At 33.3% G+C, this 24,465-nt stretch overlaps 3 protein-coding genes across 4 annotated transcripts; all 3 read right to left on the bottom strand.

Moving 5' to 3' along the window:
• Positions 1–385: 385 nt before the first annotated feature.
• Positions 386–6,653, bottom strand: LOC145587805 (agmatine deiminase-like). Of its 2 annotated transcripts, XM_081644488.1 has the most exons (11): positions 6,512–6,652; positions 5,482–5,580; positions 4,887–5,000; positions 4,697–4,786; positions 4,486–4,570; positions 4,058–4,113; positions 3,861–3,939; positions 3,312–3,446; positions 2,405–2,637; positions 1,543–1,701; positions 386–742 (listed from the first exon to the last, which is right to left on the bottom strand). In XM_081644488.1, exons 2-11 carry the CDS (start codon positions 5,566–5,568, stop codon positions 656–658), a joined length of 1,125 nt encoding a protein of 374 aa, XP_081500614.1. In that variant the 5' UTR covers positions 5,569–5,580; positions 6,512–6,652; the 3' UTR covers positions 386–655. The 2 variants fall into 2 exon arrangements, with proteins under 2 accessions (XP_081500614.1, XP_081500621.1); XM_081644495.1 differs by lacking the exon at positions 3,312–3,446 and having other exon boundaries at positions 6,512–6,653.
• A 3,820-nt stretch (positions 6,654–10,473) lies between these two features.
• Positions 10,474–13,188, bottom strand: LOC145587796 (H/ACA ribonucleoprotein complex subunit 2-like protein). The gene is made up of 4 exons (XM_081644478.1): positions 12,953–13,188; positions 12,751–12,820; positions 11,801–11,906; positions 10,474–10,784 (listed from the first exon to the last, which is right to left on the bottom strand). The coding sequence occupies exons 1-4, from the start codon at positions 13,080–13,082 to the stop codon at positions 10,623–10,625; spliced, it is 468 nt and encodes a 155-aa protein (XP_081500604.1). The 5' UTR covers positions 13,083–13,188; the 3' UTR covers positions 10,474–10,622.
• Positions 13,189–17,079: 3,891 nt separating this feature from the next.
• Positions 17,080–18,306, bottom strand: LOC145587786 (uncharacterized). The gene is made up of 2 exons (XM_081644465.1): positions 17,917–18,306; positions 17,080–17,776 (listed from the first exon to the last, which is right to left on the bottom strand). The coding sequence occupies exons 1-2, from the start codon at positions 18,062–18,064 to the stop codon at positions 17,463–17,465; spliced, it is 462 nt and encodes a 153-aa protein (XP_081500591.1). The 5' UTR covers positions 18,065–18,306; the 3' UTR covers positions 17,080–17,462.
• Positions 18,307–24,465: the final 6,159 nt, after the last annotated feature.

Below are 24,465 nucleotides of genomic sequence, written 5' to 3'. Positions count from 1 at the left end.
AGTATCCTAAGAATTTACGAAGTATTTTTTGCACAACAAGGACTATTTATCTCAACTATGGAGTATAATGGAAATTAGGTTTGATTTTATGTGGATGCCACCTTTTATTGTCTATTTGTCTTCTACTTCCTAATTCATGATGATTAATTGGATGTCCAAAAAACTCAAAAATGTTTCATAGTAGTAAATTTTTGTCTAGAATTCTAAAAGATCAATTTTTTATAAGCTGAGTAAAAGTGGAGGATTTGGGACTTGTGAAGAAAAAAACGGATTTTTTTTTTTTTTAAGAAGAAAGAGCGATATAAGTTTGTGAGGTGTATGTTTTCTTTGATACAGTATAACTGTATAATATTATGAGCACTTTCGCATTGTTTCACTTTCAATATATAACACTAAAAGTTAGTGTTTAAAACGAACTGCTTTAATTTTCCATACATAATGCAAGTATCGCATGCATATAGGAGTAGTAATAGGACTAGTAAGAAAAAATTAGTCCTAGTATAGATCAGCCAGATCCGTCCTAAAATGATCGCCTTATACAATGTATATTGTTCGCTTCTTGTTATTAAAAAGGGAAACAACCCGAAGCCAAGCTTCAGGTAAACTAAATAACAGGTAATGGAAGGCTCTCAACTCGTAGCACTCCTGCTAAAGTTTACTTCGTAGCTGGCTGCTGTTGTGTAATGCAATGTATATTACCGCCTGCCAAAACAATTTCTCTTGCACCTTCGATTTTTACTACCTGTAGAAACCCGTTGTCATAGTTAGTTTTCTTCGAAAGACAATTGCATTAGAAGGATACATATTAGAAAGTTATTAATTATGTTGAACACAATCCTCATGCAAAATCAGCCACTTTAGTATTTGATCATCTTTAGCAAACTCAAATGATAAATCGAAGCAGTCCTCATGCAAGGGTACAATTTTATTGGCCATTGCCCATTGGACCTCAGAAAGGAGAAAGGAGGCAGGGAAAAGGCAAATACAAATACAGAGTAGTCTATACTGTATCGAGACACAAGGAGAGAGGGAGGAAGCTATAAGTGTAGCATTTGATTGTCCCTTTGCATTTCATATAAGCTTTTGCTTCAAAAACAAAGGCCTACCAAAGATGTTAATAGATGGGATTCTTACTGATATCTATTCTTCATCAAATTTATCATTTTGGAGAAGCAGACAGTAAAAGATGAAGGACGCAAACACAAATTCCAATGAACTTTAATTTTTTCTTCTTCCAGAGGGTAGTGGTATCTCTAAGACCTCAAGAAGATAAAAATGTTTCATAATTTCACATAAATCTGGCTTTGTTACCCACATATGACATACCTTGACTCTCCTTGACCACAAGGCATTGGACACATCTACTAAAATTACTCTTAAACTCAATTAACACAATTTGAGTGGTGGCAAGAGAAAATCTAAACGAACAAAAAGACAGAACGGAGGAGGAGGGAGTATGTGTGAGAAGGAAAATAAAGATGAAGAACAAACAAATATTGGATAATGAAGCAAAAAAAACATGAAATGTCTGTGCATATTTACCTCGTAATCTGGAAAGGCTTTTGATAAAACACGAACAGCTTCATCGTCCCACTTCTTATCTCCAAATTGAGGAGTTATAATCCCTCCATTGGCAATGTAGAAATTTACGTAAGATGCAGCAAGTCTAGTACCAGGCTCTCTTGGTTTTGCCTCACCATCCTAACACATTAGACAAGCAAACTCAATATAGGTACAAGAGATGTACAATCATCAAAACTTCATATTGTAGAAGTCTGCAAATAAACATGTGTATACATGCTGATCCCTTTGGCTTAGCTCTCTATCCACTAGGATGAAATAACGATTATGCATTCGGCCTTGATTGATAGTTACCAATCATAAGATCAAGAAAAACAGAAAGCAATATGATTCAACCAGCCCAACCACAGTTTATGCAAAAGAACCAAGCGCAAATATAAGGGGATATCATCATTTGCAGTCACTTTCCAAACAATGAATTCATATTTATCTAGGTAGGCTCACTATAAGCAAGGGACAGAAGTCCTAGCTTGGTGTGATGGGATTCAAATGCCTGCAACAAGGCATTATGGAAACAGGTCGACTAATTGATAATGAATAATCATACTACAAGGTGGAAAAATTAGGGAAAAAATAAAAATCAAGTCATCCAAAACAGGAAATCATCAACGTCTTTATTGTTAAAGAAAGACCAATCACATTTAACATCTGACAGAAATCCAGAGTCACATGTTATTTTCAAGCGAAAAGCTGAAACTTCATAATTTTTAGCACTACATAATACACATTAAGTGTTATCTAAACAGAATGGAATGAAGCGCTTAGAAGGATGACCAAGAAACAGAGTTACCAACTTGTCTACATAAGAACCCAATCTACTCACCTGGATGATACCTGCTGATTCCTCGTCTGTCATATACAATGGACCGGGGATATGAAGTTTCACTACTTCTAATTTTCTACCGTTGGCATCTGTGGCATTGGAGAGAACTGACAAGGCTTCAAGGGCTCGTTCATAATGTGGATCTGATTCATCATCTGTCCAGGATAATAGCACCACCCCAGGCTTCACAAAGCAGCACATGTTATCTATATGACCATTAGTATCATCATCACCTGCACAAAAATTGTAACTAGTAAGATTCAGCAATTAAATACCTTCATAAGACATGAAGAAAGCCATGCAAACCGCCCTCAACTCACAACAAAGGGTGTTTATCATATCAGCATATACCACCTTCACAGGGGAAGATAATAGAAAGATGACAAAAAATCAAATCTGTAAGTAGCTAAACAAGTGGGTTTTGTTAGAAAAGTTAACCTCTCAATATTACATGATTATGGTCATGGTGTCAACACATACAAAATTAATTTTATTCCTCCATTTGATGAAAGAAAAATACCTTCGCCACAAGAAGCCAAGACTACTTTTTGTGACCCCCTCCCCCAACACATGAACATAAACAACAAACAAGAGTATAAAAGAGAAGGGCACAGAATGGTATTTCAACATTCCCCAAAGATCTAGACAAGAATAGAAGATTAAATGTGATGACAACTGAGTATTATTCTATAATGTGCACGTACAAATTTGAACAGAGAATGATATTTTATCATCAATTATTAAATCGTCTGCCACAACCTTTCAAAAAGTCTAGAATCTATATAACCTCAAATGACAAATGAAAACTTAACAAAATTCTGAAGACCATGGTGGCATGAAATCCAAAAATTTAGAAATAACAATATGTAATACTGCAGCATGTAATACATCTACAAAAATAAATTACCATGTAATCCTCGTGGAAGCCAGATAATCTTCTGGACCCCGAGGTATTCCTTAAGATTATCCTCTATCTGCTCTTTACTCATGTGAGGGTTTCTGTTTTTGTTTAGGAGGCATTCCTCAGTGGTGAGGCAAGTTCCTGATAGGAAAAGAGATTTAAAGAATGCAAAATATAAGCACTGTGAACACATTACAAATGAAATTCCAGTGAGAAAAAAGGAATTAGGATCCCCCTAAAAAAAGGAAAGAAAAACATGGATTGTAATACACGACTCACAAGTTATACTCTAACTGACAGTATCGAATGAATCTAAAACAATGGTAAATGAAACGATAAAATGTAAGAACTCTTGAAACAATGACTCACAAACATTGATACATATCATACTCAATAGTCAATAGATCAATTCCTTACCAACCACCATCCGAAATTCCAAATCCCCTAAAAAGATACACAAGAGGACAATACTAGAAGAGTGCCGCTAAAAGGCTTCTCCCCTCTTAACAACTTTTTTCTTTTTTTTTCCTTTTTTTTTGGGGGGGGGGTGTTTACCTTCCCCGTCAACATGGATGCTTCCGCCTTCTAAAATCATAGAATGAGGAAATCTTGGCAATTTCTCAATGTCTAAAATCTGCCAGAAATAGCAAAATTAAGAAAAGCATTTAGATGAATAATGGTGAGCATATATGCACAATGGTGAACATCATCAGGGATCCTCACATAGTGACATTAATGACATACAAACTAACCTTCCTTGAAACAAGGATGTCATGACTCCAATCCGTATAACAGCCATCATCAACTCCTATAAGATATTACAAAAACAACCAAACTCAAGATAACATGATGTCTAAAGTTATAAAATCAATATATCTGTTAACCAACCCGAAAAAGAGAAAGGGAAAGGAAAAAAAAGTCTACTACTTTGAAATAGCAACCCCTTTTATGTCAATTCAGACCCTAAGGATACAAATTACAAGGCCACAACTCCCAGTGTTATTAAGACAGAAGAATAAAATAGTTGAACATTACACTATCACAGATTCACAGAAGCTGGCAAATGCTAAAGCATAAACTTATTGCGCATTTGCATCGATACACTAAGCTAAACATGTATTAGAAAAAAATAGAATTTAGAAGCTTATAGTGTCTTCTTAAGAATCATTATAGCACTTACCGCCCCAACTGTTGAAATTCCAATCAATTCCAGCTAAACTTTTCAAGGGAGCGCCTGAACTTGATACATTCTTCCTTACTACAAACTGAACATTATAAATGTAAACTAAATTCAATGCTCAAATATAAAAGGAGTTGTAAAACCAAGAAAAATCAAGGGCCTGAACAAAAAAAAAAAGAAAAACACTGAAAGACAAGATGAAAAAACTCACAGTAGGTCCTGAATCACGAAACCAAGAATCATTCATACTCATTTCTACAACCCTGACATTGGGAGGTAATTGACTCCTTGCATTTGTCCACTGTAGAGTTAATACAGAACAGCTCTCAATGGCAATGCAAAAGAATATCAACTACTATATTCGTAGTAAAAGCAAAACTTGAATTAAAACACCATCTAACCTGAGCAGGGCTAGCACATACAGTGACTGGCTCAAATTTTGATATTGCAGTTGCTACTTTCGCAAATACGTTCTGAGCAGGGACTGCATTATCTCGCCAATTATCTGGCCGTTCCTATTAAAGCCGATATCCATAACAATTACATTATCAATGAGCACAGAAATGAACAACATGCTAGTAGTTAATTCAACATTGAAAAATCTGCTTTACTAGCACAAAATCAACACCATTCACCCGTAGCGTTACAATAAAAACAAAGTTTTCCAATTGAAACTAAACCTGATAGCAACATCCATTTCCGACTTCACACAAAAATTGAATACATGAGCTATTCAGTAAGATTATTCAATTCAGTCCACTACAATTCAACTTCATTTTTTTTATTTTTAATTTGATAACTTAGTCAGCACCAATATACTAATTACTAACAAGATGAGCTTATACATCAAGAAGCAACAGGTTAATGAACATATTATAAAAATGAATAGTTACTGAGATCATATACTCGGGAGCATGATGCTAACAAAAGAAGAGTAAATAAACCGGAAACGAAAAGTATTATAGGAATAGTAAGGAAAGCAAAGAGTTTCTTTACCGGCCATCCTAACCAACAATGGGAATGGGGTTCCCATTCAGCAGGCATCCAGTACCCATTTTCTGCTGGAGTACCTATTTCCTCCATCTTTATCTTTTACTGAAAATATCAAGAACAACCAATAAAAAAAAAAATAATAAAATAAAAAACTTTCTTACTTTCTTATAATCAAAGCACTTCCTTCAAAGTTGCTACACTTGCGGAAAAGGCTACAAAAGCATGAATGGAATATTAAGAGAATAATATATGCAGTCAAGCCACTAGCCCACCACTATAGTTGCAGTTTGTGTTTTTTCACGGTATTTAAAAAATAGGAGAGAATATGGATGGAGTGCATTAATAAGAGTGAAAAGTATAATTACAAAAGTTAAAAGAAAAAGTGGAAAAAAAAAAAAGTAAGAGTAAATTAGAAAATTCAATAAATAAAATTAAAAATAAAAAAGAGTACGTCTTTGTATACTATCTAAAAATAAAAACAAGAATAACACTTTGGATCTTTAAAATAGAAAAACATGAACCGAGACGGAGGGGATATAACAATAGCTGAGAGTGAAGGATAGGTCAAGTGGTTAGAGCTCCCCTTTCGGTCCCACGTGATCTAGGATCGATTCTCGCTCTCTAAACAAAAAAAAAAAAAAAACAAAACACTAGTGAAATAATTTAGGGTGAACCCCTTTTCCCCACCAACCAAGCTATCTTTAAAGCTTTGTTTGGTCCACTCAAACAACCCCTTTAACACGCTAACGCCAATGGAGGAGGTTCCGCCGTTGTCGGTGACAATGCTTCGCCGGGAAACAATTTGCTGCAATTTTAATTGATTTCTAATTTTTGGGTTTTCAATTAATTACTGGGTTTTTGCTGAATTTGAAACTTTGCATTATCAATAAATTAATATAATAGTTTAATCCGGAGTACTCGAAAAAAAAAAAAAAAAAATCTGATTGAGAAGTGGATTTACAATAAAAATCATAAAAACATAAGAACAAAAAAACAATTGATAAAAATGAAATAGAATGAATAAGTAACTTACGGAGTAGAGTATCTTTGTTTGAAGCTTAAAATTGAATTAGAATTGCGAACGGAGAGGGGGACGCAGGGAGGAAAGGCAGAGGATGAACAGAGTGCAGTCACTGGAATACTGGATATATATCGTAGGAACTAATTTAGGAAGTAAATAACAAGTACAGAGTAGCTTTATAAAGCAAAATATAACATTATTATTTAAGTTTTTAAACCAGATTATTAAATTCATTTCTGACCGAATCTACTGCTATCAAACAAATAAACAACAAAAAGAATGTACTTGTAACTTGTAAGTACTACCTCCGTTGTGCAACGATTAGACATTTTCCCTCTCTGCTTTATGTCAAATCGTTGCACATAAGTTATAATGGAGGTAGTATTATCGTGAGCCAAAAGTAAGCATATACATAGAATGATTATAAACAACCACCACCAATACTGCAATACATTAGTCACCCAATTTGACGCAATTATCACATACTCCCTCCGTATTTTTTTTTAAGTGTTACAGTTTGACCGGCACATAGTTTTAGGCAATTTAATTGATTTAAATAAAATAAGAGGTAAGTGGGGAGTATTAAAAAATTGTAAAAGAAAGATAGTGGGGTTAATAGTTTATTGAAAAGTAATGAATGTGAGAGGAAAAATAGTAGTGGGCTTGGGTGAGGACCATAAGAGGAGATAAATATAATATTTTAATGTAGCTTTTGCCAAATAAGGAAGTATAACACTTAAAAAAACACGGCCGGAAATGAGAAGTGTAACACTTAAAAAAAAAAACACGGAGGGAGCATTCACATTAGGCTACAAAAATCATAACAAATTTCTCTTAATTAAGGGCATATTCTCTTCAGCTTTATTTCAGTTCAGTTCATTTCAATTCCAATCCGTTCAATTCATAATTTCCTTCTCTCCTAAATAGTTCAGTACAGTACAGTTCAGTTCAATACAGTTCAGCTCCAATCAGTTCAATTGAGTTTAGCTCAGTAAATCAGAACAAGCCCTAAACTTGGCAATCCTGACCTGATCCGACTCGAATGATCCGACCCGAGACCTGGAAAATGACATGACCCAAACTGAACCCACACCCAACCCGAAATGGAGTTGACTCGAATGTGATGCGATGCCCAAAATGACCCGACTCGAAATTGACCCAAAACCCAAACTTAACTCGACCCGAAACTCGAAGTAACCTGTAGGGAATAATTTCAAGCCTTTAAAATCCCACTAGCTCGAACCCCACTGTGATCATACACTAAAGTACGGTGGCGTCCAAAAGGGAAGAAGATAGAGCAAAAGAGTCGCCAACAAGTTTTTAAGGAACTTGTAAACCGTTCATAGGATGAAGGTTACACCCCTTAACGATCCAAGAGATCGTCAACTCCATAAGGTCATGAACCAAATAAAGGTTCGGAGATGATGGTACAAATCCAACCTAAAAGAGATTGAACCTGCCCTAATAATAGGCCTCTACTTTATTCTGCTCGTATTCATGTGCGCTTTCCAATTAACATACAATCAATAGGATTAACCCTAAACCTGTTTAATCTATGTTGGTTGAATTTAAATGCACAAACAAACTATTATTGGCGATCATTTGAATTATAATCACAATTAACCCTAACAATATTATTAATTATCTTATTAAGCGTGGTTACAAGTACCAATTTTCCTTTAAGCATGCATAAAAGGCGTGATCAAGCAATAAATATAAATAATCAAGCAACACAATAAATAATCAATATCATGAATAATAATTATAATAATAATAATATCATCATAAATAAAATAATTATCATAATAATAATAATAATAATAATAATAATAATAATATAATAATAATAATAATAATAATAATACTCATAATCATAAATTATAACAATTATAATCATAATCATGTTCATGTTAATATTAAAGCATACTAAAAATAGCAAGATCCTAGCATGTCACTAAGCAATAAAAATCACATCTTTAGCCCTAACATGATACTAACAATCATAAATATTAGGAATAATATAGGAAGCATCGTACTTTTAATCATACTTGATATTAAAGTTACCCTAGACATGATACTAGGAATCAAAATAACAATCTAAGCATGATATCTACATCATAATATCAATTAAACCATTAAAGCACTTACTTGGATGCCTCGTACCTCTTTCTAATAACAAAATACACGCGTTAGTAACTTCAAGGAAAATAATAATCAAAACAATTAAATTAAATAATTGAAATAGAGATTTGGGACCAAACCCTCAGAAATTAAAACCTTTCACGTCTAGGGCGAAGACAACTTCGAATATGGCTAGGTGTTTCTAGATCTTGCGAATGCGGAATTTTGTATGAAAAAGCAAAGAAGGAAAAGAATGCTAAAGAATGAATGAAAGCTTGATGAAGAGAATCGATGAAAAGGATGAATGAAAGAGATGAGTAAAACTTAAGAATAAAGAGAATTGGTGAATCTTGGTGAATGATGGGAAGAATATTGGTAATCGGTGATTGTTGATGAATGAAACCGGAGTTTTAGATACGATATTTATAGAGAAAATCATCCAAAAAAGATAATTTATCAAAACAGAGTCTGAAGACCACAAAACCACTTTGGCGCCAGACCTGGCTCATTGGCGCCAGGACCAGTGGCTAGCGCCAGGCGCCAATGGCTGGCGTCTGGCGCCAGTCCTGATTCCAGGCGCCAAGGCCTGGGGTTGGACGCCAAACCGGATTTTAACGCGTTTTTGAAAATCTGATAATTTTACCATACTGGAAGATAAAATAATATAATTTCAATCGAAAATGCTATTTGATCTAATTAAAACTCTGAAGACCCCTAATTGAATTAAGAATGATAAGACCTTCTAGAATGTTCTAGAAGACTAAAACCATTCCTAATTGCATTAGGAATGATAAATTATATTAGGCCCTCCCCTAGATCATAGGGTCGTACATAAAGCTCAAACCGGGCCCAGTTTAGTAAATTGGCCATAACTTCCTCAATATTCATCGGAATTGGGCTTATAATATATCGTTGGAAAGGTCTTTGCAAACCCCATCCAACTACACCACTATTGGACCCATATCATGGACCAACCAAACTGGATTGGCTGTTTTCTTAAAATAAAGTTTTCAAAAACAGGGAAAAGAGAAAAGAAATAAAACTTTCCGCAACACTAGACCTTTCCACACTTTCGTTTCATTTGATTATGATTCGACGTGAAAGGCACTCATCACTGGGTTTGGTTTTGGGGAGACACAAATGGGTGTCTACATAACCCGAACCGATTTTAACCCGGATTAATTGACCCGAATCGACCCGACCTAAAGTGACCTAATTCCTGGAGTGAATAGGGTGAAATGGTTAATTACTTATTTCAGGGCTTCTTTCTTTCCTGATAAATAAGGTTAGTCACTTTTTTTTTTTCGATTTTACTTTCTTTTGACCCGACCCAAATTAACTCGACCCAAAATTAACCTGAAAATTGGTCCTAAAAATTGACCCGACCTTACTCGATTCGAACTGACACAATCCGAATTTGACTTGACCCAACCCGAACTTTACCCAAAGTGCTAACCCGAAACCCAAATTGACCTGACCCGACCCGAATATTTGCTGATCCAAAATTGACATGACCCTAACAACCCGTTTGCCGGGTCTAACAAGCCCTAAAAATATCACGTTAATCGAACATAACCAAATTTGAGAAACATAAACGATCATTGTAAAAAGTTAGAAGTTCCTTAAATATGAAAGTGTAGGCTGGGGACTGGGGTGGCCGTGGGTGGTGTCAACAATTAAAAGTGGCCGTGGGTGGTGTCAACAATTAAAAGAATCTATCCTATGCCGCCACATAGTTGGGTGTTTTTTTTTTTTTTTGGAGTGAGCTGAATTCAATATCAGAAATGGGTTCCTTCATGTGAAATAGTTATACTACGTATATATCTGCCTGCTTGCTCAAGGTAAACGCACACAAAAAAACCGGCAATTAGCATACCCTTACCACATAAAAATGATACAGAGAGAAGTTTGGGGTCATTGATTATATTACTACATCAAGAAATAGTACAAAAACAATCCTAAGCATTTCTCAGATCATCTTTCTATTCATGCTAAGGGTTTTTCAAAACATAGATGATGTCAATTCACGAATCTCTGATGAAACTTGTTCAGATTCTGACTTCAATTTCTCTTGATCTTCCTGGCTTAGTTCCCCCTTTGCTGGCTTGTTTAGCACCAACACACAGCAGGTCGGTCGCTTAGTTGCCCCAGCGCTTGCAAGATCCTGGAAATGATAACATACATTAGAAAGAACATCCTTTTCCCAAACTACAATTATATGATAGAGTAGTTGCGCATCGGGGAAATCAACCTACTAATATTGCCTGCCTAAGAAGATTAATTTTGAATTTTGAACCCCCAAAGAAAATCCTTATCATATAATACATCCATACTATGATCGCCATCAGCAAAAGAGCTTTATTTAGATTGGCCTAACAAAAGTTTCTCAATTTTCACTCACAAGTGTATATGGGGAGGGGAGAGGCTTTTCTTACGCATAAATCAGAGAAAATAAGACAGAGCTATAAGTGATATAACAACATAAAATAAAAACGAAAAAATAGAAACATCACGTCACCAAAGAAAGCCTTGGAATATCATAATTAGGAGCATGCATACACAGGGCAGCAGGGTCGGCATTTCAGGAAGCTTGAAACTGTTATGATTTTACAGAAAATACAATAGCAAAGAATGCAAAGGAATTGTTACGTGCCAAATGAGTGGAAGGGCATCAAATATCAATAATTAAGATCCACATGGAAATTGCCTTGACTCACTATCATTCCTACCCAACAATTACTTGGCCCTCTGCTCTTTTGCCCCTTCTCTCTCTCTCTTCTCATGTTTTTCTGCGGTCTAGAGACAGTTGAAGACCATGTTTTGCAACCCCAATTTTCCAACAGAAGCCACTCAAAGCATGTACATAGTGGGTGATATGAAGGAAGCAACTAAGCATGCAGCGTATAATGGTGTTATTTCCTAAATGCATGGTATTTTTATTATTAAGTACATACAGATGCAATTAAGATATTAACAAGGATTATACTAAAGCAAACACGAAAACCAAAAACTGGTCCAGAGGGGCAAGCCAGGCAACATACAAGTAAACAACAAAACAAAAGCAAGTATAACAAGGGAAAGTTACTAAGTTAGACAAAGAGCATACTTATGCAACATTAAGAAAGATACCATATAGTACATAAAATACGGAGTAATAAAGAATGGTCTACTACAACTTACTTCTTTAGAAGGAACATATACGTAAGGAATTTCTGATTCTTCGCATAAGATTGGAACATGAGTGATGACATCAATTGGCGATATGTTTCCAGCAATCACACAAATTCTGCATCCACCCAATAAAAAAAGTCAAAACAACCATACTGAGGAGTGAGGACTGTATACCCAAGGAAAGCTGAGACATTAATATTATTAAAATGATGGCCAAAACAAGAAGAAAACCACAAACTTCCGACAGAAACAAGACAAGCAAGCATTCTAGGACTAGAAATCTGATAACTGAAGTATATAATAGCTAACAGAGTTACTGTCATTTGATCCTTCACACCTGTTTAATTGGGATCATCACATAACAAAAAGTTTATCCATCGACGAAAAGTAAAACTATAGCCAAATTATTTAAAAAAAAAAAAAATAATGAAACAAAATGGGGAAGTTATACAGTGTTATCTGACATTCAAATTCCAAAATTTGATCAGGAGGAACAAGGGAGAATATAAACATAATAAATAACCTAATCCTACTACATTACCCAAGCAAAACCTCAAATCACACTGTATAAACCAACTTCAAATACAAGTACTCGTCACTGTAACGAAAATTTTCAATTGGTATCGTCCAACATCCACCCCACCGGCTCATTTCCGATCCATATAACATGCACAATCCACACAATATTATCTTTCCCCTAATCCACAAAAACCAGCACATGGTTGATAATTGCTAAATCCATGACAATAACGCAATAACTTCAAACATGATTCGAAAGCCAACATGTTGAGCTTCCACCACAGCAGTCAGCACATGAACAACTCTATCTATTAACAACAATGTAAAATTAACAAAAACCTAAACCACCATATTCAAGCAAGAGTATACTAATTCCTACATAATCAATTAATTAACATCAACATTATACATAATTACAAAGTAAAACATTGGAAATATACCCTTTATGACCGCGTCTGATACTCTTGACGACTTCCTTAACTCCTCTCTTCAAACATTTGTGCTCAGCAGCTGAAAAAATTCAAAACCACCAACAACAAAGTCACAATTAAATCTTCAAATCCAAAAAAAAAAACAAAAAAAAAAAAAAAAAAAATCAACAAAAAATAAATAAAAAAAATTGCGAGAAACATTGAAAATTACCTCGGCGAATAAGTTTGTAAGTGCGTTTGCAGAGCTTTTTGCCGGCAAGAGGTTTAGCAATGGGAGCGAGAGCTATGGCCTTCTTCTTCTCCTTGTGAGCTGACTTCTCAGTTTCACTATCGCTTCCCATTTTCTCTCTCCTCTCGCTTGATTGATGGTGCTGTTGCAGAGATGGCGGAAGAAAATTAGGGTTTAGGGTTTATGTGATTTGGGGGGATGAAAAGAAAGGGGGTTATAGAAGGTGGAAGACAAAGGTTTTAGGAGGCTGGCTTTTGTTGAGGTGGGCTCAGGATTTATTCATAGGCCTAGAATTAGCCTGCTATTGTGTTATGTTTTTACGGCCCGATCGATAATTAGCAGGTAGCTGGTTATTAAGAGTCGGTTGCATTGATTGATTTGACTAGCACTCTAACAGAAAAAAGTATGTGCTATTAAAATTACATGATAGTATGTTTAAGTATTTGTTTTACTGAGTGTCTAACATGTGTCTATGGGCACATGTTAAATTACAAAATTAAGGGATTTTCTAACATGTGCCCACTTTGTTTCATTACTTGAACATGTAGAAAGAACAAACAAAGACATTGTTATTTGGGTGGAAAGGTGTGTAAGCCGTGTAACCATGGTGACTTCAAGATATGATTGTCATTTGGTGAATGATGTGAAAGTCCCATTGATTAAGGAGAGAATGTCACGTTTCATAACGCTTTTAATATGTGGTATAGACATATACTCTGTAAATAATTCGTGATTTGTACACTCGGGTGTACCATGCGCATAGTACACCCAAGCAAAAACGACATCCTCTTCTTCATAAAACGCAGGCATCAAATAAGCTTAAAAAAAAGCGGAAAGAACATCATGTTAGTAAATAATGTACATGCATATTCTAAAGAACATCAAGTCAAAATAAAAAGAACGCGAGATTTTCTCAGCATAAATCTTTAATTACGGAAAAAGATGTAGTCATGATGCATATTAACTGATAAAATCTTTACAAAATTTATCATTTTCCAAAATTAGTTTTGCTCTCTCTCCGAAAATGCAGTTTCTCATATTTTTATATAATTCTCTAACATTTCACCTAAAAATAATTTAAGATTATTTTTTATTGGAAAAATTGTTAAAAATAATCTCAACTTTGATCGGTTCGCTCAAAATAATCCCAACTTTGGATTATTTTTAAATAATCCCAACTTCAAAGAGTATTCGCTCGAAATGGACCAAAATACTTGTAACTGGTTAAGTGGGTAATTTTTTTAATTTTTTTATTTATGTGACACTTGTCACCCTATGAGTGGATGAAAATAAAAAAAAAAAGTAAAAAAATAGAAAAAAAAAATTAATCATACAAAAACCAGAAAAAATTAAAAAAAATACCAGAAAAATTTAAAAATAAAAATAAAAATAGAAAAAAAAATATGGAGTACCAGAAAAATAAAAATAAAAATAAAAGAATTCCCAAACCACCAGCCCCTCACCCCCGCCGATTTCCCCCTCCCCTTGTTAGCCGCCAGCCACCCTCACCCAGCTTTCCCCACCCTCCACCTCTACCCATTATCCCCAACCAAAAGCCCCACCCCAACTCCCACACTCAGCCCCACCCCGACTCCTACATTGAGCCCCACCTCGACTCCCACCTCAAACCACCCCCCCAAAACCAACCCCTTCCTCGGAATTACCCCTTCCCCCAATTTTCTGGCACCGTACCCCTAACCCTAATTTCGCACCCATAAACCCATTAAACCAAAAAAAATCTGAAACCCTAAAAAACGGGTTTTCTGGGTTAACGGGTTTTTGGGTAGGGAATTAAAATTGGGGGGCCGGAAAAAAAAAAAGGGAGGGGGCAATTCCGAGCAGGGGGTCGATTTTTTTGGGGTGGTTTGGGGTGGGGATGAAGGTGGGAGTCGGTGGGATTCATGTTAAGGGTGACAGTCGTGGTGGGATACGGGGTAGGGATGGAATCGGGCTGGGTGGAGGGAGTGTGAGTGGAGTTCGCCGTCGAATAGGGGTGGGGAAACTCCGACCAGGGCTAGCCGCCGGCAGGGGGAGGGGAAGGGAGGTTGCTGGTGGGTAGGGGGGAGTTGGGTTTATATATATATATATATATATATATATATATATATATATATATATATATATATATATATATATATATAATAATTTTAATTTTATAGTTTTTTTTCTGGTTTTTTTATTTTTCTTTTTTTTTTTAAAAAAAAATATTTCTGGTTTATTTTTTATTTTTTTCAAGTATTTTTATTAATTTTTTCTGGTTTTTTATATTTTTTTCAACGAATCAGGGACTGACACGTGTCCCTTAACCTGGTATAATAGGTTACATGACCGGTTAAGTCCATTTTGAGCGAATACCCCCTAAAGTTGGGATAATTTAAAAATAATCTAAAGTTCGGATTATTTTGAGCGAACCGGCCAAAGTTGGGATTATTTTAAACAATTTTTCCTTTTTTATTTCGTTCATATTTTTCACCAATTATATACATAGTTATAATAGTCATTGTAGGTTCGGTTTATATGTTTCTTGCAATGTTCTATATGTGATTTAATAATGTTCTTTATTAGAAAACATGATTTACTTAGTTGTTTGTAATGTACAATTTATTTTTAAAACTATATTTGTTCTTTATGTCCATAATTATATCATCTAATGATTTTTTTTTATTGTATTATATATTTTAATACTTTATTTTAAATGTTCATGTTCCTTGATTGTAATTGCAATGTACTTTTATTGTCACATAATATTCATTGCTTATTGTAAATTGTTCTTTGAATTTTGTCTTTGGATCGTGGTAGGTATAATAATTAGGATGGATAGTAGAGATCGAAAAAATTGAAAGAATTGTGTTTTCGATCCAATTAGCCCAAATCCTTATTCTAATCTAACTCAATTAGCCCAATCCTGTTCATGATTAGTTAATTGCTCATGGGCCTCTTACTTGCTTAACTCAATACCCTTGTGTGTGACCTCATGGGATCCATAATAACGAGCTTTAGACTATTTGAGTAGTCCAAAGATCATCGATCATAGTCTAGCAACAGATGATGATGACCCAAAAGAACGAACTTATTTATATCTAGTAATTGCACTTATCGAAAACACAATTCTTTCAATTTTTTCGATCTCTACTATCCATCCTTTTGCATCCCATCTCCCCTATCATACTCTCATTTCCATTTTTATTCCCACCAACCTAATACAAGTATTACACACGTCTCCATCTAAAAACTCAAAAACTACCTAACCACTCCGACCAACCAAACCAATTATCTTGTTCATCAACCACCTTCTCTGCGGTGAAAGTTGAGGCATGCGAGCAAATACAAAAAATTTCGACCAATTACCCATGTTGTGAAAGATTGTAGCTTAGATAGTGGATTCCAATTTGGGCATAGCTATGATTGTTAATGCATTTATAACTTGGTTGTAGAACAGTTCATGAAATTAATTGGAACGAGCATGTATGATGACTTTAAATTAAATATAAAGTATAAAAATATTAGATATTGTGGTAAGAAAGAGCGGAATTTTTCTTGTGATTGCATATGTAGATTGATCCTTCTTGCACCTTTTGATGCTGATTTCTCTCCCTTTTCTTCAGTTATATTCATTTTTGATATTGTCTCTTTATTTGATTGTAGCTCTCTATATAAAAATCTTTAGAACACAATTGTGCTTTGCTTATCAATTGAAAACATGGCTTCTAGGCTATTTAGTTTACAAGTGTCTCCTCTATTCTGAAGGTGTTTCAAATTATTTGTTTACCAGGTACACTAGACGCTATTGTACAATTGATCTGGTATGAAGTATTATTGGGATACTATAAATGAATGAGCACAAAAATAGGGCAAGAAGATCTTGTCAAGGCTTTTACAGCTCCATCATATAGGAGTTCAGCTCCAATCAGTTCAGTTCAGCTCCAATAAGCTCACTTCCAGCTTAGCTCAGTAAATGTGAGCAGACCCTCAATGCATTAAGATGGTTCAACCGACAGATTGGTAGTGCGTGTGAAATATAAAAGACTATGGAACTTTTTCTTTTCCATTCCAAATATCACAATAATTAGATATTTAAAAAGCAGGGGAAAGAAAATTACAAATATTGATGTACATAAGCATATTTTATTTAAATAAGAGAGAAAGTGCTACTTCGTATATGTCGTGATAACAAAGCAAATAAAGTTTGGACCTAAAAAAAAAAAAAGGAAAATTTGAGATACTTCCATAACATGGAGTACAACTTAAATTAACTTCCTATTGACCCGATCATAATATGCTTAATTTTATTTTTATCAAAGATCAATAGTTTTGTATTGAATAAACACTCTCATAATGCAAAACAATAAGTGTGAATTGTATATCTTACACCTTGAACCAATAACACTCTTATAAATAAATTCACCTTTTATTACTAATTATGTTAGTAACAAAAAAAATAGTAACAATTATTAGACTTGGTTAAGGGTTACTCGATAAGGAGTAATTCAAGTCATAACCTTGACCAAATAACTTGAGACCCAGACCCATGTTCATTACCCAACTCAGCACCCAACATCTCATCTTTGGGACCCACAGGAGCAGGTAGGATTGCCTGAGTAACAACAGCAGGAGGGCTAACCGTGGCAGTAGCAGCAGCAGCAGCAGCCCCCTTCTTTGCCCTCTTTCCTGAACCACTGCCACCTGCAGATTGCAGTTTCCTGTCCTTTAACCTCCTATGACAGAACCACATCTGTAAATTCCGATCAGTTAAACCTAATTTAACAGAAAGCTCTGCCCTTAATGCTTCTGATGGGTATGTCGCAACTGCAGCAACAAATCAACAAATAAATAATAAATAAATAAATAAAACAATCAATCAAACAATGAATATTATCAGAAACACTTCAAGATTATGATACGTGATATATAAATAAAAACAAAATTGCAAGCAACAAAGAACAAACCTTGATAGGTTTTCTCAAGAACTTCAATTTGAGAAAGCGTATTCATCTTCCTCTTAGTTTTAGGCTCACCCCCACCAATACCTCCGCCGCCGCCACCACCACTTACAGGCGATTTCTTCTCTTCATCAGAACAACTCCCACCTTCCATTGCCAAATTCCCCCAATTTCAACACAAAAACCCTTGAAATCGACGAAAACCGATCTAAAATTACCAAATAGCAAAATCAACAAAAACCCAGATGAGCAAATACCCCAAATCGAATTGGGTATTTGCGAATCAACGCAAAAGAACAAAACTTGAATGAAAATCGGAAGTTAGGTATTTTGACAACTAATAAAAAAAAAAGGTAACAAAAAAAATATATACTACGTATATAAATTGGATTAATAACTAGGTTAAATCCTATGACATACGGTGATATTTATATATAAATATAATTATATATTAGTAAGTGATATGTTAGGGTGTATTCTATCTGAACTTATCTGAATTTATTAAATCTTATTAAAACTTATTTTAGTTATAATTTGTATTTGGATAACCTTTATCAGAACTTATTAAACTTGATCCGAACTTATCTGAACTTAACTAAACTTATCTGAAATTATTACACCTAAAATAAGTGAAAATGATGTGAACAGAACATACCCTTAATTTGATATTTGCAATTTTAATTATAGCTTCCAATACACAACTAAAACAAAGTAGCAAAAATTATAAGCAATATATTTTTTTTTATTATAAAACTAGGTTAAATCTCGTGCCATGCACGGTCATAATTAAACTTTACAACAAAATTTATAAAGAATGGTGTTAATTCAACAATTTATCCAAAAAAAAATATTTGTAACAAAATAATAGTCTCTAATTAAAGATATTGATGGTCCAAATTGTGTCTCAACAAATGTGCAAATTCAACCATAACTTATAAAAAAACGGAGGAGCATAATATAATAAAATGATTTTGTTCAATTGTTCTTATAAACGTTATGTATATTTGTAAGATTTATACAAAGTATCCTACCAAAATTATTATTCCTATTTTTAATTAAAATAAATTTTAAGTCGGAGGAAAAAGAATTATAATAATATTATGATAATCTTGGATGATGATATATGTCAATACCTTAATTTTAAACTATGTTAGTATATTTGTAACTAAATAAAAAAAAATTTAATTGAGTATGATTGGATTAAATGTGTTGTCAAAATGGAAATAAGTATTATAGTAGGTTATAAAATGGAAGTCATTAAAATTTGGCAAAAAAAAAAAAAAAAAAAAAAAAAAAAAAGGAAAGATGATTAGGCGGGAAAATTTTTTATAACATCGTGACAAGTGTCACTTTAGGTTCGCTTTTAGTATAGGTTAATTGACTAGGTTAAATCACGTGCCTACACGGTCATAATTAAACTTTACAACAAAATTTATAAAGAATGGTGTTAATTCAACAAATCGTGACAAGTGTCACTTTAGGTTCGCTTTTAGTATAGGTTAATTGATGATTGATTGATAGGTCACTAATTATTTAAAAATATTGTTTTTTGTTATATATTGCCTAATTTTTTATTAAGAAAGATTTGTGAATAAATATTTTATTTTAAATATAATAATTATCACGTGTTAATATGTACAAAAAAAGTATATGATTTTTGTAAATGATCTGTTTCCTTAATTAAAATTTTTTTTTAAAAAAATAACTAAGGACACACCAGGAGATGAAACGTGTCATCGCCGGTGTGTCTTTTAGTATATAGTGATTGATTGATTGATTTTTATTAAGAAAGATTTGTGAATAAATCTTTTATTTTAAATATAATAATTATCACGTGTTAATATGGAATATGTACAAAAAAAAAAAAGTATACTCGTATGATTTTTATAAATGATCTGTTTCCTTAATTAAAATATTTTTTTTAAAAAAAGGAAAAATAATAACTAAGCACACACCAGTAGATGACACGTGTCATCGCTGGTGTGTTTTTTAGTATATAGTGATGATTGATTTTTAAAAAAAAAAACAGAAATCAATGAGACCACACATTCTCTCTCTAATACCAAAAAGTAGTCTCTCTCTAGAAATTGATTATTTGGTTGTGATTCACGAACAATGGAACAAGAGAAGATTACTTTGCTTGTTCAATTGGGTAAATGCTACACATACAATTGTTATATGTGGTCCCTACATACAACTCTCATTTGTCAGGTTTCAATTGACTAAAATAGAGTTAAGTACATTGTTGGGGTCTAAGTTTTTTATTTTTTCACCTTTTGGGACCTAAGTTTTTTTTTGTTCACCTTTTGGGACCTAGAGTTAAGAATTCGGTAACTTAACTCACCTTTAACTCATCTGAGTAAAAACTTAGTCCCTTAGCATTAAATATTGTCCAAAAAACACAATCCCTTGATAAAAACATAATCCCTTCATAAATTTTGTCAAAGCAAAAAACATATACCCTTCTTAAATTCTGCCAAAGCAATTAGGAACAATTTTTTTCAACGAACACAAATCCAATACCCAAAAAAATTAGTCGTTAGAGAATACAGGGAGTATAAATACAGTCATATACAAAATCTTAAGTTGAATAATTTTGAATTCTACTTGATTTTTTTGTTTAGTATATATAAGAGTCTTGGGATTACACCAAAGTGTAGTAGTGTACGTTTAATTGATTATCCTAACTATATCAAAATTGTATCTTTTAATATTTGCATCAAAAAGAAATTATATCCTTTTAATATTTACTCATATAAAATACTATCTTATGGTAAAGTTTGAGAATATTTCCTAATTTAATTAAACTAGTTTATTTTCAGTTGAAGTACTTTTATCTTCTCTCTCTCTCTCTCTTTTTTTTTTTTTTTTTTTTTCGATGGAGGAACAAGACAAGGCAACAAAGAAAAAAAAAACAACAAACTAAAACAAGAAAATAAATCTACCTAAGGAGGGATCAGGCGTGGATTACAACAAACTTTTATCTGTATGTATAATAGGATAAAAATTGTTTAAGTCTAAATTATTTGTGTTAGAATTTTTGTTTTCTTAAGAATTGTTTGCAATTGTTATTTGACTATCTTTTATTATGAAATCTTTTTTCACCAGTAAATAAAAATAAAATAAAAGTAACTCCACAATAATCATAAATTGGATTCCATTAGGATCTAATATATTTCTTTGTTAATTTTATCTTATATCAATATGCATAAAGATAAAAACTAAAATTTTCTATATAACTTTATGTATTTATAGAATTGATTTTTTTTTTTTTTTTTGTATTTTTCCAAAAAGAGTAGACTTATTAGTATATTAAAAGTACGCCACCTATGAGTCGTAGCATATATGAACAGCTATACCTGTTTGATTATACGATTATGAGGCTGGTTTAAATTTATACCAAAATGAAGCTTCTTGCATACGATTCCAATACCCCAAGCACACACGTGTCTCTTTTTGGAAGGCCACCAATCAAATCAGTCAGAAAAATGATTTTAGGGGTCTAAGTTTTATAGGGGACTAAGTTTTTTTTTTCCTACCAACTTTCTAATTGACTAAGTTCTTAACTAAGGGACTAAGTTATTTAACCCAACCTAGTTAAGGGCGTGTTCGGCGTTAGCTTTTGAGTAGCTTTTAGGTAGCTTTTAGTGGTTTGACTAAGTCAAACCACTACTCAACAAAAAATGTGAGTGTTTGGCAAAGTAGTGGTTATGGTAGCTTTTAGTGGTGGAGGTAGCTTTTGTGAAAAGTTAGAAACATTAGTTTTTGAAATTAGAGGTAGCTTTTCAAGTAGCTGTTGAAAATTTAATCTATAGTTTTAAAAATAAAATATTGATTTTTATATGTAACAGCTAGTCAACCACTACTTTACCGAACACTCATATCTAAATTATTTATCTTCACAGCTAACAGCTTGTTGATAGCTAACAGCTACCTACACAGCTAACAGTTACCTCCACAGCTACAGCTACCTTCACAACTATATTTTGCCGAACACGCCCTAAATGTACACCGGAAATTGCACATGAGGTCCCAAATGGTGAAAAAAAAAACATAGGTCCCAAAAGGTGAAAAAATAAAAAACTTAGACCCCACTATTGTACTTAACTCGACTAAAATAGTAGGCCAAGTTCCATTAAATATTACGATAATAAATAATAATAATAAAGATAGCAACCAAGTAGAAGTATTAGAACTTTAGAAGAATTAAAGCAACAAAATTTGCAAAAAGACTTGCATGGACCTGGTCCACAATAATGTTATTGTGGACCCGAGGTTTATACACACGCAACTGACATTATATTGAACATAGTAACCTTTAATTTTTACATAGTAACCCTATTTTTAACATAATAACCTTTATTAAAACTAGTATAACGTTTAATATTGTTGTGAACTTAAAGTATAATGTTATGACCCTAATTTTAACATAATGACTTTTATTATTCATATTAACCGGTATATAAAATATTTTATTAAAAAAATTAACCTCTTATAGCCTATATATTACCAAAATGACTTTTATTTCAACATAGAGACCTTTTTTCTATTAAACAAAATAAATAAACCCTAAACCTTAAACTCTAAACTCCAGTAATCACATACCGAGAAACTCGAGTAACCTTTGTTGCATACAAAAATTTGTGATTTTATAAAATAAAGTATAGTTAGTAGGATATATTTATTTGTTCGTAGGAGAGAGAAATAATAATAATAATAATAATAATAATAATAATAATAATAATAATAATAATAATAATAATAATAATAATAATGAAGTGTAAATGGGGTTGGTTAGATAGAAAAAAAAATACTACAGTAGAATAGTTGTGGCCTCTATCTTACCAAAAAAAAGTAGTGTTGCAATTATTACGAAACGGACTGTAGCAGGGGTTATCTAAGTTATTTTGTTAGGGGTTACTCGAGTTATTCAGTCATGGGTTACTCGAGTGACTCGGTCAGGGGTTACATTTGAGGGCTGGGACAAGGGTTACTAGAGGGGTCCACTCGATCAAGGGTTACTTGAGGGGTTACTCGATCAGGGGTTACTAAAGGGGTTCTGAACTTCTGATAGGGGTTACTCGAGGGGTTCACTAACTTCACTCGGTGAATGGTTCTCTTGAGCGGTTACTCGGTCAGGGGTTACTCAAGTTACTCAATCATGGGTTATTCGAGGGGTTACTCAATCATGGGTTATTCGAGGGGTTACTCAATCATGGGTTACTCGAGGTGTTACTCAATCATGAGTTACTCGAGCTACTCGGTTAGTGGTTACTCGAGTTACTCGGTTAGGGGTTATTAAGGAGTTAGGTCAGGGGTTACTTGAGGGTTCAGTCAGGTGTTACTTGAGGGGTTACATACTCAATTAGGGGTTACTTTAGGGGAGGTTACTCGAGGAGTTCAGTCATGGATTACTTGAGGGGTTACTCGATAAGGAGTAACTCAATCAAGTAACCCCTGACCAAGTAACTTGAGTAACCCTAGTAACTCAAGTAACCTCGACAACTCAAGTAATCTCTTTCCAAGAACCTCGAGTAACCCTTGATGATGCACGGTACAACAGGCTACATACAAAAATTTGTGATTTTATCATATAAAGTATAGCTATTGGGATATATTTATTTGTTCGTAGGAGAGAGAAATATTAAAAAGAAAGTGTAAATGGGGTTGGCAGAGAGAATTTAAATAATAAAATAGTTGTGGATTCTTACCAAAGAAAGTTGTAATACCCCGTATTTTCATACGTATTTTCCTAATTAATTATTATTTTCTAAAAAGGGTATTTTAGTAATTCAACTTACTATTTAAATCTTGGAGCCAAAATGATATTTGAATTTTGGTACCAAAAGTATTTTGAAAACTAATCATTATTTTGGATAAGATTTATCATCCATTTATCCTATTTTAAAAACCGGATTATTTATATATTTCGGATATTTTAATTAAGGCAAAAGCTATATTTTATTATTATTTTAATAGGTCCGAAAATCCCAATTAATTAGCTAATAATTTCGTATTTTCCTATGTGAAAATCTGATTTTTATTTAGTTAAATTATTTGGTGAATATTTGGTATTTTATTATTTAATTATTTATTACAATAAATATTATTTACACAATTATTTTTAATTCCTTAAAACTAGCAAAATATTTTCCTAAATACTAAATAGGAGGGCAGAAAATATGAGCTTAGGAAAGCTCAAAAATTTCGGCCATCCCATGAAGATTTTGGGAAAATATTTTGGTAATTTGTATTTTTAATTATCTTCTTAAAATCTCCTATTTTCCATAATTCTAATTCTCCATCTTTTTGATATCCAATCATTATATTTTCTTGCCATTCATTCTTCTTAATTATTCCCCAAGTAATTCCAATTCCCTTAATATTTTTCATGACATACATACCTTCCATATTCAATTACACACAATCCCTTCAAATATCAAAACTTTCCTTAAATCTTTGCTCACTTCTCCAAGTAATCTCTTAAACCCTAATTACCATAATTCTTCCTACATTTTCTTATCATAATTAATGCTCCTAGCCTATAAATACCCC

The sequence above is a fragment of the Chenopodium album genome, chromosome 2 (genome assembly GCF_948465745.1).
Source record: "Chenopodium album chromosome 2, dcCheAlbu1.1, whole genome shotgun sequence".
Lineage (NCBI taxonomy): Eukaryota > Viridiplantae > Streptophyta > Magnoliopsida > Caryophyllales > Amaranthaceae > Chenopodium > Chenopodium album.
The sequence above is the reverse complement of the archived record's forward strand: the minus strand, read 5'-3'. Positions and strand labels throughout refer to the sequence as shown.